This window comes from Ursus arctos, unplaced genomic scaffold, assembly GCF_023065955.2.
Source record: "Ursus arctos isolate Adak ecotype North America unplaced genomic scaffold, UrsArc2.0 scaffold_32, whole genome shotgun sequence".
NCBI classification, from domain to species: domain Eukaryota; kingdom Metazoa; phylum Chordata; class Mammalia; order Carnivora; family Ursidae; genus Ursus; species Ursus arctos.
This window is the reverse complement of record NW_026623008.1, coordinates 29,593,538-29,606,987: the sequence shown is the minus strand read 5'-3', so window position 1 is coordinate 29,606,987 and position 13,450 is coordinate 29,593,538. Positions and strand designations below refer to the sequence as shown.

The window sequence follows — 13,450 nt, the reverse complement described above, 5'->3', positions numbered from 1 at the left end:
CTCTCTCTGTGCCATGCGAGGGCTTCCCCGGAATTTATCACACGGGTCCACCCATGACCCCCCTGCAGGTGGTGACCCGCGCCGCAGAGGTGAGATGCCAGGTCCCGAGAGTCCCGGCTGATGACCTGAGCACCCGGCTGCCTTCCTGGAGCTGGGCCAGGGCTCCCGAGAGCGGGGTCGTGGGGGCCTCACACCCGCCTCTGGGGAAGGAATGGTGACGGAACTGGGGCAGAGGTCAAGGGATGGAATGCTGCGAGTTGTGTTTTTAAAGATTTAATAACAAATTTTCTAAATATATCATAGACTGAGTAAATCAGATCAAGTAGTGCACCGCGTACAAGCCTAACTTTATAAGATATCCATATATTCTACATAAAGACAGACGTGTGTGTCAAGGAAAAAGACTGGAAGGAATTATTAACAATGCTTAGCTCTGTGTGCTGGGATTACATGTATTTGTATTATGCTTTTTATTTTCAAAAATTTCCCTGGCACACATGTAATATTTTCTTCAGAGAGGAAAAACTTTTTTTTTTTTTTAAAGGGCCAAATGCTTGCTCAGGGCTTCCCAGTAAGAAGAGAAATTCCAGAAAGCTCCCCCTTCAGCTTCCCGGCGGTAGCAGGTGGGTGCTGGACTTCAGGAGGGGCGCCCGGCCACATGGCTGAGAGTCCCTGCGGGTCCCTGCAGGCCGCGACTTCGTCAGGCAGGGGACTGGGTAAGTCTCACCTCCTCCCGAGATGGGACCACATTTAGATTTTTTTAGGAAAAGAGCAGCTTTAAAGTAAACACAGCAGCACCTCCTGGACATGTTCTGGGAGGAGCAGGTGTTAACAGGAAGGCCGACAGGGGAGGCCCAGGTACGCAAATTCATTTGAACGTGGTGCCAGGGGCTTGTGCGGGTGCACCCGGTCCCACGACGGCCTTGTAAGGGCGGAACCGATGCCCCACTCAGAGGAAAGACCTCTCACTCAGACGTGACAAAATCTGGTGAATTTAACAAGAGGCAGAGCCAGGGTCCCATGTCAGGTCTGCAGGCTCCAAAATCCACCCTGTCCTATTCACAGCCCCCTTTCCTGTGCAGTTCTGGGCATTTCTTGAAGCATGTTACCCACGTCCCTACAGAGAGACACAAGAATGGGGCTTCGGCTGATGGGCTGGCGTCAGGCCCGGGCCGCGCCGTGATGGTGGAGATGCACTGGGGGTGAGGCACACGGAGCAGTCGCCCCCACACACACCAAGGGCCCCGCACTTGGCTATTCCTCTGCGGCCTCTCTTGCTGGCAGCGTTGCCCTTGCTGTCAGCGGGCCTGAGCTGAGCAGCTTACGTAGGCTTCTAACGCGCAGCCTTGAGCGGAGCCGGGGCTGCGGGGGCAACCAGGAAACCAGACGGCCGCCGTCCTGTGGACTTTGCACCCACTCTTCTTCTCCAAGGCCTTTTGTGTGGTTTCCATTTGGTGGCCGCCTGGATGGCTGGAGGTTCTAAAAGTCCGTCAGAAAGGCCGCGACCGTTCTACTCTCGGCTTGGTGGCACAGGAGGGGATTCGGGTCATGATACTAACGTGCCTGTGGGCACACCCAACGGGCAAGGCCGTCTGCACGTTTAAAACACTGATTTTCCAAGCTTTCCAAGCGCGGCAGGTTATGTGCTGGGCATTGAAGAGACCAAATACTGACACTTGTCAAAAGTTTCTGAGCCTCTGCTGCCCTTGATGTTGGGAGGAGAGCCGTTGACTAAGGTCCCCAGATGGCAGGTTTCGTGTCCTGTGGCGGCTGGGCTCAGGCTCTGTCCGGGCCGTGTCAGGAGGGGGTCAGGGTTTCAGGCCGAGGAAGGAGTCCTAGGTCCCCATGTCACAGAGGAGAGACGGAAGCTTGAATCAGGAAGGGGCCTTGTCCGGACAGCAAACAGGTCAGTGGCTGAGTCAGAACCAGAACACGGGTCTGACACTCTAGTCGCCTTGTGCTCCAGTGCCTGCCAGCCTGAGGTCCAAGCCCCGGCTACTAGGGAACTCTTCACCTTGCAGATGGTCTGGGCCCACCCTCTGTGTACCCGGGGAGGGTCTCTTCCTCTGGGCTCGTTCCAGAGTCCCTTCCCGGTCCCTGTGGAGGGGCCGCTGTCCTGCAGCAGGGCCCCAGCGTCCACACCCGCTGTCACACCTGCTGTCCCGGGGCCCCTCCTCGGGGTGCGGAGTGACTGCTGAGAGGCGCATCCTTGGATGCGGAGTGACACACGAGAGGCGGCTGGGCTGTGCCTGTGGGGTGGGGTGGGCCCACGGGCTGCTTTTAATGACAGTATTTCAGGGGTCGGGCAGCTGGACTCTGTCTGCACCAGCAGGTAAATTACAGGCTTAGCAAGTCAGAAATCCAGTAAACACTCCAGCTGCCGTGGCGGCTGCTCCAAGGAACACTGGTTTCCGGGAACCTTCGCTCGGGCCAGCCTAATTACTGCCCGTCACTCCCCTGGACAGGGACCTGTTCTCTGGCTCACAGATCTCGAGAAACAGGCCAGGGCTGCTGGGCACACGGGGTGGTGCGGACTGGTGAACAGCCTGCTCTTAACCCCTGGATGCTATGGGACACTTCCCACCCTTGCCCCAGACCTGGCCTGCGGTGGCCCAGGCGCCATCTGTGGGTGAAATGGTTGCTCCTTAGTGTGGCAGAAGGGGGACCGGAGTTCGTTTCCACTCTGAATAGCTGCTGGGTGTCTGGAGTTGTGTGCCGGGGGTTCAGTGGAAAATACACCCAGGCTGCTTACTGACGTTGGCCGTGGGCGAGGAGCTGGGGAGTGGTGTCTGTGCGCCGCGTGTCTGCCAGCCTGGACCTCCCGCTGCGGCCACAGTCGTCGCCTCTGTTAACTTCGTCTCGGCGCGGAGCTTCACATGGAAAAGGTGGAGGGAACTGGACGCCCCCAAGGTTATTCGCTTCTGGGCAGGGATTGGGGGGGGGGTCACACCTCTTCCCCAAGGAGGGCAAGACACATGCCATAAAACATCCCTGTCGGCATCCGTCTTAGTATGAGGCCCGTCCGGCCTGTTCTTTTTCTAATGTGCTGTCTGCTAGCGGGCCACGTTCGGAGCCCAGAAATACATGGTCCTGAAGGAGTGTGTGCCCTGGAAATGCCCAGTGTGCTGCCCGGAAAGGGGAACACCCTCCTCCCTGCTCAAAGCTCAGCCAGCCGGCCTCCCACTCCAGGTGCCCCTCAGATGGGCCTGGGCCAGCCTCCGTTTGGGCTGGGGGTGGCCAAGCACACGTCCTAAGGCAGGACTTCTGAGCGGAACCCAGGGCAGTCCACGTGTCTCCGGTACAGCTGTGTGCGTCAGGTCTGCCACAAACCCCAGGGAAGGGGCAGAGGGGCCCGGGGAGACCCTGGCAGGCTGTGGCAGGGCTGTGCAGGCCCTCCCTGCCGCCCCGCCTGAGCATTGATGGCATGGGAGGGTTTCCCGCCTCTGGCGAGGGCCTGCGCCAGACGGGAGCAGCACGGCGGCAGGCGCAGGGCCTCAGTGGCAGCCGCAGGCCCTGACCACCATGTTGCGGTGCTTGCGCAGGATGACGTTGTTGCTGCTGTCGTAGTAGAGCACGGAGGTGGCGCTCAGCTTGGTGGGGGCACAGCACGCCTTGGGGACCGCGTCTGGCTTCATCAGGTGCACCTGGCCACAGCGGGGAGCGGGCACAGGCGTGAACGAGGGGGCCTGCCCCGGAACCCCCGACCCTAGCTGCTGCTGGCCCGAGCTCCAGCTGCTCGCCCTCCCCCGCTCCATCCTCCACCTGCAGCCCAGGCAGCTGCTCACGCGGAGACGTGCCCCATCCCGTCCCCCTGCACCCCTGCCCTGCCCCACCACCCTCGGGGCACACGCGCCACCCTCAGACGGGACACCCCAGCACGTGGTGTGCCCAGGAGCCCTCCGGGGTCCCCTCCGCTCCTCTCCGTGCTTCTGCGATGTCTCTGATCACCTCTTGTCCCCGTTCGCTGTTTGCGGTCTGTCTCCCCTCCCGAACGCGGGCCAGTGAACGCTCACAGAACCGGAAAAAGCCTAGAATCCTAGGTCCACCCCTGGGGTGTCCAACGCGGTTATTCCTCGGAGCACTTCCCGCCCCTGGTAACGACCCAGCTCCTGCTCTGGGCAGATGGAGACCCAGAGACCGAGGGCACGGAGGCCGAGGTGGTGCTGAGTCCCGTGCTCTGCGCGGGGTGGAGGGATGGGGACCGGGTGCAGGACCTGCGACCCTCCTAACAGCCTGACTGCCAGCAAGGAGCCTGCTTGAGGGAGCGGCCTGTTCTCAGCCTCCTAAAATCGGTTTTCCTGAGCCTTGGCGGGCCGGCTACACTACCGGTGACTCCAGGTCCGGGTCCGGGCCCCCCACCTGGAGGCGGCCGAGGTGGGGGGAGGCAGGAGAGGAGAGGAAGCCTACCGCAGCCCAGGGCTGCCGGCCCTCTCGGAGGCTGCCCAGCGGGACCCAGACGAAGCTGGCAGGTGGGGGAACCTGTCTGGCAGCCTGGCCCCCGCCCCTCAGGGCCCACCTTGTCCCTGTCGCCCCAGCTCTGAGCCGGCCTGTTGGAAGGACACTGGCTGGCTGGGGCCCGGCTGCCTCTCAGAGGCCCAGGGGGAGGCCAAGGCCTCCGTGGGGAAGTCCAGCCAGGCGGGGCGTGGGTGCTGCTGCCCCCAGCTTCCCCGGCTCCATGTGTGGGGGCTGAGGGGGGGGAGTGCTTGGTGTTCTCAGCCCACGTGAACAAAACTGGGGGACACCGCCCGCCTGCACTGGCCATGGGGCTCCACGTAGCTGGAAACCAGGGAGGGCCTTTCCTGAGCTGGGGCGCTGGGGAGAAGCTGGGCACCGCAGGGGTGCGGCCTGAGACTCCCCCCAGAAGAGAGCTTTGTCAGCTGAGTGACAGAAGGAAGGCCTTTTACCCCATCTGGCACCAAACAGAATGATCCGTGGAGGCCAACGTGCCCTTGCGTTCAGCTTGGTTTTGAGCCCCTGGGAAACCAAAGCGGAGGGTCACTTGCTGCATCTTTGGTACAAATCACACATCTGTGGGCCTCACCTTCCCTTCTGCCCGACGGGTATACCGGTACTTGTCCCGTTTCCAGCACAAACGCATCTAGGACACGTGCCTTGTGCCAGCCCTGCCAGGACGGGGCACAGAAACGTCCCAGACACGGTCGCTGCTCTCAGACTCAGTGGGGAGGGAAGGGGAGACAGGGAACATTCCAGCAGACAAACAGGACCCATGGGAGTGGCACAACAAAGCGGGCCTTCCACCCCAACAACAACTCTGCCGCCGGACAAGGCTTCCTGTGCCTGGGCTCGCCTGCAGACCCCAAGGATCCCCCCACCCCCGCTCCCGCCAGCAGCCCTGCCTCCACCTGCACCAGCTGCCCCCGGCCCCTTGTCAGGGGACCGCAGCAGCCCCTCCCTCGGCTCCCTGCCTGCCCCGCCCTCGACCCCGTCCATGTGCGCGCTGCCCCCGGAGCAAGACTTCCAGAGAGGAAGTCACATCGTGAGACTTCATTGCTAAAACCCTGCACCGGCTTCTCAGTTTACGTGGGATTAAGTCCCCCCACCTGGCACCTTCGGCAGGACCCTGAAGCCCTGTGAGCCAGCCCTTGACCACCCCCAACGTCACCTTCCCAGCACCCCCACACCTCCCTGCCGCCCGAGCCCACCCAGCCGTCCTGGGAGCTGTAGGTGCGACCATCAGCCCACACGCCCAAGGGCTGGGGGAGCATGAAGCACGTGTGCAGAGGACAGCCTGGGGACGCGCACACGGGTCTCATCACCACTGAGCTCCTCCCAGAAGGCGGCTGGGGTGGGGAGCAGCAAATCCCACCTGACGTGAGAAAGGCAGTGTTACCACAGAGCCAAAGCCCCGGTCAGTGACGATTCTCCTCTCACCTGGAGACCTGCCCTTCAACCATCTTACCAGACAAATAGGCTCAGGTGTGCCAGGCACTAGGTTTCTAGGCAGACATTCTAGAATGAAGTCTCGACCCCAGAATCAGGACTATTTAAAGCTTAGGAATGGCGGAGTTGGTAGAAGATGGCAGAGTGGGAGGACCCTGAGCTCGCCTCGTCCCACGCACACGGCTAGATGACACATCGTGTAAATAAGGCAGGAAATGACCAAAGGACCAGAACAAACTCCACACTCGAGGGGGAGGGGAGAGGAACACTAACCAGGAGCTCCACAGGGAAGGCAAATCCCCGCAACACTGGGCTTTGAAAGCCAGAGGGGCTGAATTTTATGAGTTCTTACAACCCGCAGGACTTAAAACCTGGAATTTGAAAACTCAGCAGCTCAGTTCTGGGAGGGCCAGAGGAGACGGAGTCCCCACCTAAGGAGACAGTGGGACAGAGGGCCCGCAGAGAGACAACACAGAAGCAGCAGCTGGAAGAAACCCCGGGCCATATGGGAGGGAGAGCTGCTGACCTCTCAGAGCGTGGCCCCAGGCAGAGACGGTTGGCGGACTCTTTCAGGACCAGCATTACCCTGATACCAAAACCAAACAGACACAAGTAAAGCGAATGACAGGCCGGTATTGCTGATGAACAAAGGAGCAGACAGGCGCCATTTCCCTTCCCTGTCCCCCAGCATCAACCCACCTCCTGTGGGGACCAGCACAGCTCTGACACTCCGACCTACCTTGCCACCCCGCCCCCGCAGCCATGCCCACCTCGGTTCCAGCCCCGTGGGTCCCCTCCTGCAGAGGGTGGTCGTTCACACCTTGCTACCGCCACCTCCCTGCACCCCGAGCTTTGGCAGCTCCACTCCCCCAGCTGGGCTAGCCTCGCTCCCTGCAGCAGCTGGGCCCCTCTCGCAGAGAACCCGCACACACCCCGGGCAAACACTGCGTAGCCCACCCCCACGCCCGCTGCAGATCTACTCCCTCCAGGACAGTCTTGGCTGGAGCCCATTCAAGGTGGTACTCTAAGCATGGTGGTGTGCAAGCAGCCCCGACAGGGCCCTCAAAGAGACTCCTGCCCTGGGGAGAGGGAACCACGACTACACACAGCAGTCAGGCTGTGCCCCAGCAGGGGACTGGGGACCCACAGCCGGTCTGATTACAGGCCCCACCCTGCCCACCAACAAAAGCTGCTCGGGGACAACACAGGAAAAGCGCCCTGTAGTTTGGTGTGGCTGCATCTCACAAACACCTGGTGTGACTCAACTCGAGCCCAACGTGCACCTGGTGTGACTCAACTCGAGCCCAACGTGGCCCCAGACTGGCCACCTAACACCACAGGGACCAACACTGCCCACAGCAGACAGACAGCCATCGCAGACGACCGGACTGAAGGACAAAGCGGCTCAGCCACCACAGAGGCTGTATGCAACACACACAGGAGACACCCCACGAAGCACCAGGTTCCGGTGAGTGGGACACGACGTGCAGGACACTACAGGACCTCTTCTTCAGAAGGCCACTACTTTTAAGAGCAGGAGATGCAGCTGACCTTCCTAACACACAGAAACAGAGTTAGACAAAGTAAGGAGACAGGTAAACATGTTCCAAATGAAAGAACAGGACAAAATCACAGCAAGAGACCTAAGGAAAACAAACAGAATAAGTGATATACCTGATAGAGAATTTAAAGTAATGCTCAGGGGCACCTGGGTGGCACAGTGGTTAAGCGTCTGCCTTCGGCTCAGGGCGTGATCCTGGCGTTATGGGATCGAGCCCCACATCAGGCTCCTCTGCTATGAGCCTGCTTCTTCCTCTCCCACTCCCCCTGCTTGTGTTCCCTCTCTCGCTGGCTGTCTCTATCCTGTCGAATAAATAAATAAAATCTTTAAAAAAAAATAAATAAAGTAATGCTCAAATGGTACTGTACTTGAAAAGAGTGGGGGACATCAGTGCGACCCTTAACAGGGAGTTAAAGGACCAGAGACGAGCACAAATGACATTCCAAACACACACACACACACACACACACACACACACACACGAGATAGAATAAATAGTAGGCTAGAGGGCTCAGAGTGAATCCGTGACCCAGAGGACAGAGTAATGGAAAGTAATCAAGTTCACCAGATGAGAGAGGAAAAATATGCAAAATGAGAGTAGACTTAGGGAACTCAGCAACACCATCAAGCATATAACATCTGCATTGTAGGGATCCCAGAAGGAGAAGAGAGAGAAAGGGGGCAGAATATGAGGCAATAACAGCTGAAGAAACGAAAGGAAGAAATCCAGATTCAGGAGGCACAGAGATCCCTGAACGAAATCAACCCAAGGAGGTCCACACCAAGATACACAGTAATCAAAATGGCAAAAAGTAGTGATAAAGAGAATTTTTTAAAGCAACAAAAGAAAAAAGTTACAAGGGAAACCCCATAAGGTTATCAGCTGAGTTTCCAGCAGAAACACTGCAGGCCAGAAGGGAGTGGCATGATCTATTCAAAGTGTTGAAAGGAAAAAATCTGCAGCCAGGAATACTCTATCCAGCAAGGCTATCATTCAGACTAGAAGGACAGATAAAGAGCTTCCAAGAAAACAAAAGTTAAAGGAATGAGCACTAAACCAGTCCTACAAGAAGTGTTAAAGAGGACTTTTTGAGTGGGCAGAAAAGACCATAAGTAAGATTAAGAAAAGTAAGACGTACAAAAGCAGTAAAAATAAATACGTTTATAAAAATACACAGTCAAGGGACTCAGAAAATAAAAGGATGTAAAGCATGACACCACATACCTAAATGATGAGGTGGTGCGGGGGTAAAGAATGGGTTCATCGAAAGAACCAACTTAATAGAGACTGCTGTATGCAGAAGGTGTTATGTGCAAGCCTAACGGTAACCACAGATCAAAACCCAGTAATACGTGTGCAAAAATTAAAGGGAAAGGTATCCAAATATGTTACCAAAGAAAGCCGACTAGTCATGAGGGAAGAGAGCAAAGGAAGAAAGGAACAGAGGACTACAAGAACAACCCTAACAGAAGTAACAAAATGGTAAGATATTCATCCCTATCAATAATTACTTTGAATGTAAATGGACTAAATGCTCCAATCAAAACAAAACAAAACCCATCTATATGCTGCCTACATAAAAGACTCATTTCAGATCTAAAGACACCGCAGACTTAAAGGGGTGGAAAGCCTTTATTTTGCAAACAGACATGAAAATAAAGCCAGGACACCAATACTTATATGGGACAAAATAGACTTTAAAATAAAGGCTGAAACAAGAGACAAAGTGACACTATATAATCATAAATGGAACAATCCAACAAGAAGATAAAACAATTGTAAAAAAAAAAAAAAAAAAAGGAGCACCTGCGTGGCTCAGTTAAGTGTCTGTCTTCGGCCCAGGTCATTATCTCAGGGTCCTGGGATCAGCCCCGCATCAGGCCCCTGCTCAGCGGGGAGCCTGCTTCTCCCTCTCCCTCTGCCCCTCCCCCTGCTCATGCGCTCGCACTCTCTCTCTCTAATAAATAAAATCTTAAAAGAAGACATAAGAGTTGTCTAAATTGTATAAACAATTGTATAAATACACCCAACATGGGAGCACTTGAATACATAAAACAGTAAGACAAACACGATGTAATTGATAAAATAATATCAGGGACTTTAACACCCCAGTTAGGACATGATAGATCATCCGAACAAAATCAACAAGAAAACCGTGTCTTTGAATGACACGTTTGACCAGATGGTTTTAACATATATTCAGAACATTCCATTCTAAGCAGAATACACATTCTTTACAAGAGCACGCAGAATATTTTCCAGAACAGATCATATATTAGGCCACTAAATGAGTCTCAACAAATTACAAAAGCTTAAAGTCATACCATGCATCTTTTCTAGCCATAACACATGAAACTAGAAACCCATGACAAGAGAGTCTGGAAGGAACTCATTCATTGGAGGTTAAATAACATGCTATCAAACAGTGAATGGGTCAACCAACAAATCAAAGAGGAAATTTAAGAAATACATGGAAACAAATGAAAACGAAAGCACAATGGTCCCAAATCTTTGGGATGCAGCAAAATCTGTCCTAAGAGGGAAGTTTATAGCAATATAGTCCTTCCTCAAGAAACAAACTAACAAAAATCTCAACCTACTCTTACACCTAAACGAGTTAGAAAAAGAACAAACAAAACCAGCAGAAGGAAGGAAATAATAAAGAGTACAGCAGAAATAAACAAAATGGAAGGAAGGAAGGGAGGGAAGGTGGGAGGGAGGGCGGGAAGGGGGAGTAGGGAGAGGGGAAGGGAAAGAAAAGGAAGAAACCAGGGCACCTGGCTGGCGCCGTTGGTGGAGCATGGGACTCCTGAGCTTGGGGTCATGACTTCGAACCCCATGTTGGGTGCAGAGATTACTTAAAAAACAAAACCAGTAGATCAGATCAAGGAAACCAGGAACTAGTTCTTTGAAAAGATCAATAAAACTGATAAACTTTTAGTCAGGCTCAAAAAAAAAAAAAAAAAGAGAGGACTCAAAATCGGAGGTGAAAGGAGAAATAACACCACAGAAATATAAAGATCGTAAAAGAACATTATGAAAATTATATGCCAACAAATTGGACAATCTATAAGAAATGAATACATTCCTAGAAACATATAATCTACCAAAACTGAAGCAGGAAGAAAGAAAAGTGGAACAGACCAACGACCAACAATGAAGTTGAATCAGTAATAAAAACCTCCCCAAAGCAAAAGTCCAGATGGCTTCCCAGGTGAATTCTACCAAACACTTAGAGAGGCGCTACACCTATTCTCAAACTCTTCCGAAAACAAGAGTGGAAGCAAAGCTTCCAAGTTCATTCTACCAGGCCAGCATTACCCTGATACCAAAACCAGACAGACACCACAAGTAAGGGAACGACAGGCCAGTATTGCTGATGAACACAGATGCAAAATCCTCAACAAAATAGGAGCAAGCTCCAACAATACATTCAAGAATCCTTCACGATGATCAAGTGGGATTTCCTCCCGGGATGCGACGGTTGTTCAATACTCACCATCAGTCTGATACATCGATAACAGAAAGGGCTAAAACCATATAATCATTTCAGTAGATTTTGCAGCCTGCGGAGGAACCCCGGCCACAGCACGGGAAGCCGACCGGCTGTGGAAAGCGCAAGGGCCGCGGAGCCAGGGAAGAGCGCCAGCGGGGAGGTGAACAGAAGGGGAGGCCGAAGCCCAGCAGCTCCGCAGGGCACACCTGTGACCCTCCCTGCACACACACGTGGCGGGCGGCTGAACGCAGTGCGCGTCACTCACCCCACGTACATCGCGTCCCGGGAGCCGAGCACGCCGCGCGCACGGTGATGTGTGTGTTCAGAGCACACGGGTCCCCAGGAGGGACGCACGTCCGTTACGTGTGTGCCGTGTGTCTGCCCGTGAGCAAGCATGTCTTGTAAATCTGGGTGCCCACATCCTGTCTGTGAAGGCCTTACACGTGCGTGTGCAGTGCACAGCGGTGGGTGTGCGCCAGCAGGCAGGGTAAGGCGGGTGGATGCGGGTTCGGGCGCATAGGAGTCCACACATCCAGCACGGCCATACAGTGACCGCTTTCCGGACAGGCGCGGCCGTCACCGCTCGTGCATGCAGGGAAGGTTCTGGGCAGAGAGAGCCCCCCGACCCCCCGGCAGGGGCTTCCATCCACCCGGTTGTGCTAGCCCCTCTCCCCGTGGGTCCGGCCCGGCCGGCCGACGCAGCACTGACCAGGGACTGCAGGATGGCGTGGTTGGTGGCGTTCATGCACGAGTCCAGCGGGAACGAGCACTCCCCCTCACAGTAATAGGCTGAGTAGCCTTGGGGGGCGATGACCCAGTCCTGGGGGGTAATGGGAGAAGGTGAGTCCCATCCAGATGCCCGCTCCTGAGCCCCTGAATCTAGCACCTGGCACAGGATGGCACAGGGCTGCCCCTGACCCTCCCCCAGCCCCAGGCCAGTCCGCCAGCCCTAGGGTCCCTCCAGGCAGGCTCCCCCCAGAGGCCGGGCACCACCGGGAGACCCTCAGCAGGCGGGGCCGGGCACGGCTCTGCCCCCTCACGTGCAGTCGGCACCGGGCATCGTCCTCCCCGCCTGCGCCCACCGCCCACGACCCCTAGAGCTGCAGGCCCAGCACACGTGCACGCACGGCCCGGCCCGGCCTCCGTTTCCCTGTTGCAGATCTGACGCGTTAGGGCTGAGGATTCGGACTATCCCTGTTTTCATGGCTTTTACCAAAAAGCACCTTCTCACAATAAAAGTAAGACATTCTCCCTTCAGAAAACACAGAAGCTAATGCAGGAGAAAATTAGAATCACCCGTAACTCTGCCTCCTCCTGGAGCTACCCTTAGGATCTCCGGGTGGGGACTGTCATTTAAGGAGGGGGAGGACACTCAGAAATTACCAGCCAGCCGAGGTCCTGGAAGCTGACGTAGAGCTCATGCCGCCGGCAAACCTGCCGGCCGTCGGCGCCGTGCACGTCATCTGCGGGGACAGAGGGGGTCTTTTCTGGGGTTCCTGCTCCGGGTGGCTACCACAGGGAGCTCCAGGGCGGGGACACCCCACTGGGCACATTTGTTGAACAAATGAATGAAGTAAAACTTGTTCATTTGGTGTCACAAAGCCCATCCTGCAGCTCTGCAGGTGCCGCGACCCAGCTCGATCGAGAATCTTCCATGGCTCCAGGTGGCTCCCGATAGCAAGAGTAACCCTGCACTCAGCCCAGCCTCCCCTGACTTCCAACCTGTGACCCCCGATGCTCCGATACACAGCCCAGGGGACCCTGAGCCATCAGGTGGCTCCTCTTTTTCTGCAGAGACACCTCCTGACCTCACCCCAGCGCTCCTGCCACACCCACTCCACGGAGGCCAAAGGGCTGACTCTCCATGGAGGAAAGGAGGGCAGGAGGTCAGGGCAGGCCCATCCCTGATCCTGAGGGGCTCAGTGTGGTGGGGAGACGTTCACATGAACAACTGCGGATCCTCGGGGTTCCCAGGCAGACCTGAGAGCCACCAGTGCCTGGAGGAAGGGGCACCTGGTGCTGACAGAGACTTCTAGAAAAAGCCCTGGTGAGCCAGGGGAGGGCTGAGTAGGCGCTTCTGGGTGGCAGGGACGGAGAGGGCAGTGGCTGGTCCTCAGGACACAGGAGGCAAAAGAGGGTGTCAGGAAAGTGCTGGGGGTGACCACAGGCTTGGTCCTACGGAGGGCCCAGAGGGTTCTGTCCCCCGAGCTGTCCTTGGGCCCAGCCCCAGGCCCGCCCCGGACCTCACCAAAGATCCCTGGAAGTCTGTTCGCGTGCGGCAGCTCGTTGGTTTTCTTCGGTGGCCTCCTCTTCAGGGGCCTGGCTGCCCGAGGGGCTCGGACAGGACTGGGGCTCGCCCTGAAAAAAGTGACCAGGAAAGGCTGCTTGGAGCGCGGTGCCCGTTGCCCCAGCAGACCGGCCAGGCCAGGATCCACGCTGTGCCCTGGGACAGAGAGAGGAGAGAGGGTGGTCACTCACGGGCAGGGGCTGA

General features: G+C 56.1%; 1 protein-coding gene across 1 annotated transcript in view; it reads right to left on the bottom strand.

Annotated features, from left to right (window-relative positions):
- Positions 1 to 257: 257 nt before the first annotated feature.
- The window catches only part of BMP8A (bone morphogenetic protein 8a), a 36,004-nt gene continuing 22,811 nt past the window's right edge, over positions 258 to 13,450 (bottom strand). Inside the window, exons 4-7 of the mRNA XM_026491029.3 lie at positions 13,208 to 13,402; positions 12,343 to 12,422; positions 11,669 to 11,779; positions 258 to 3,644 (exon numbers count right to left, since the gene is read on the bottom strand). Coding sequence (XP_026346814.2) covers positions 3,495 to 3,644; positions 11,669 to 11,779; positions 12,343 to 12,422; positions 13,208 to 13,402 — 536 coding nt within the window. The 3' untranslated portion in view covers positions 258 to 3,494. The remainder of the gene's footprint in view (positions 3,645 to 11,668; positions 11,780 to 12,342; positions 12,423 to 13,207; positions 13,403 to 13,450) is intronic.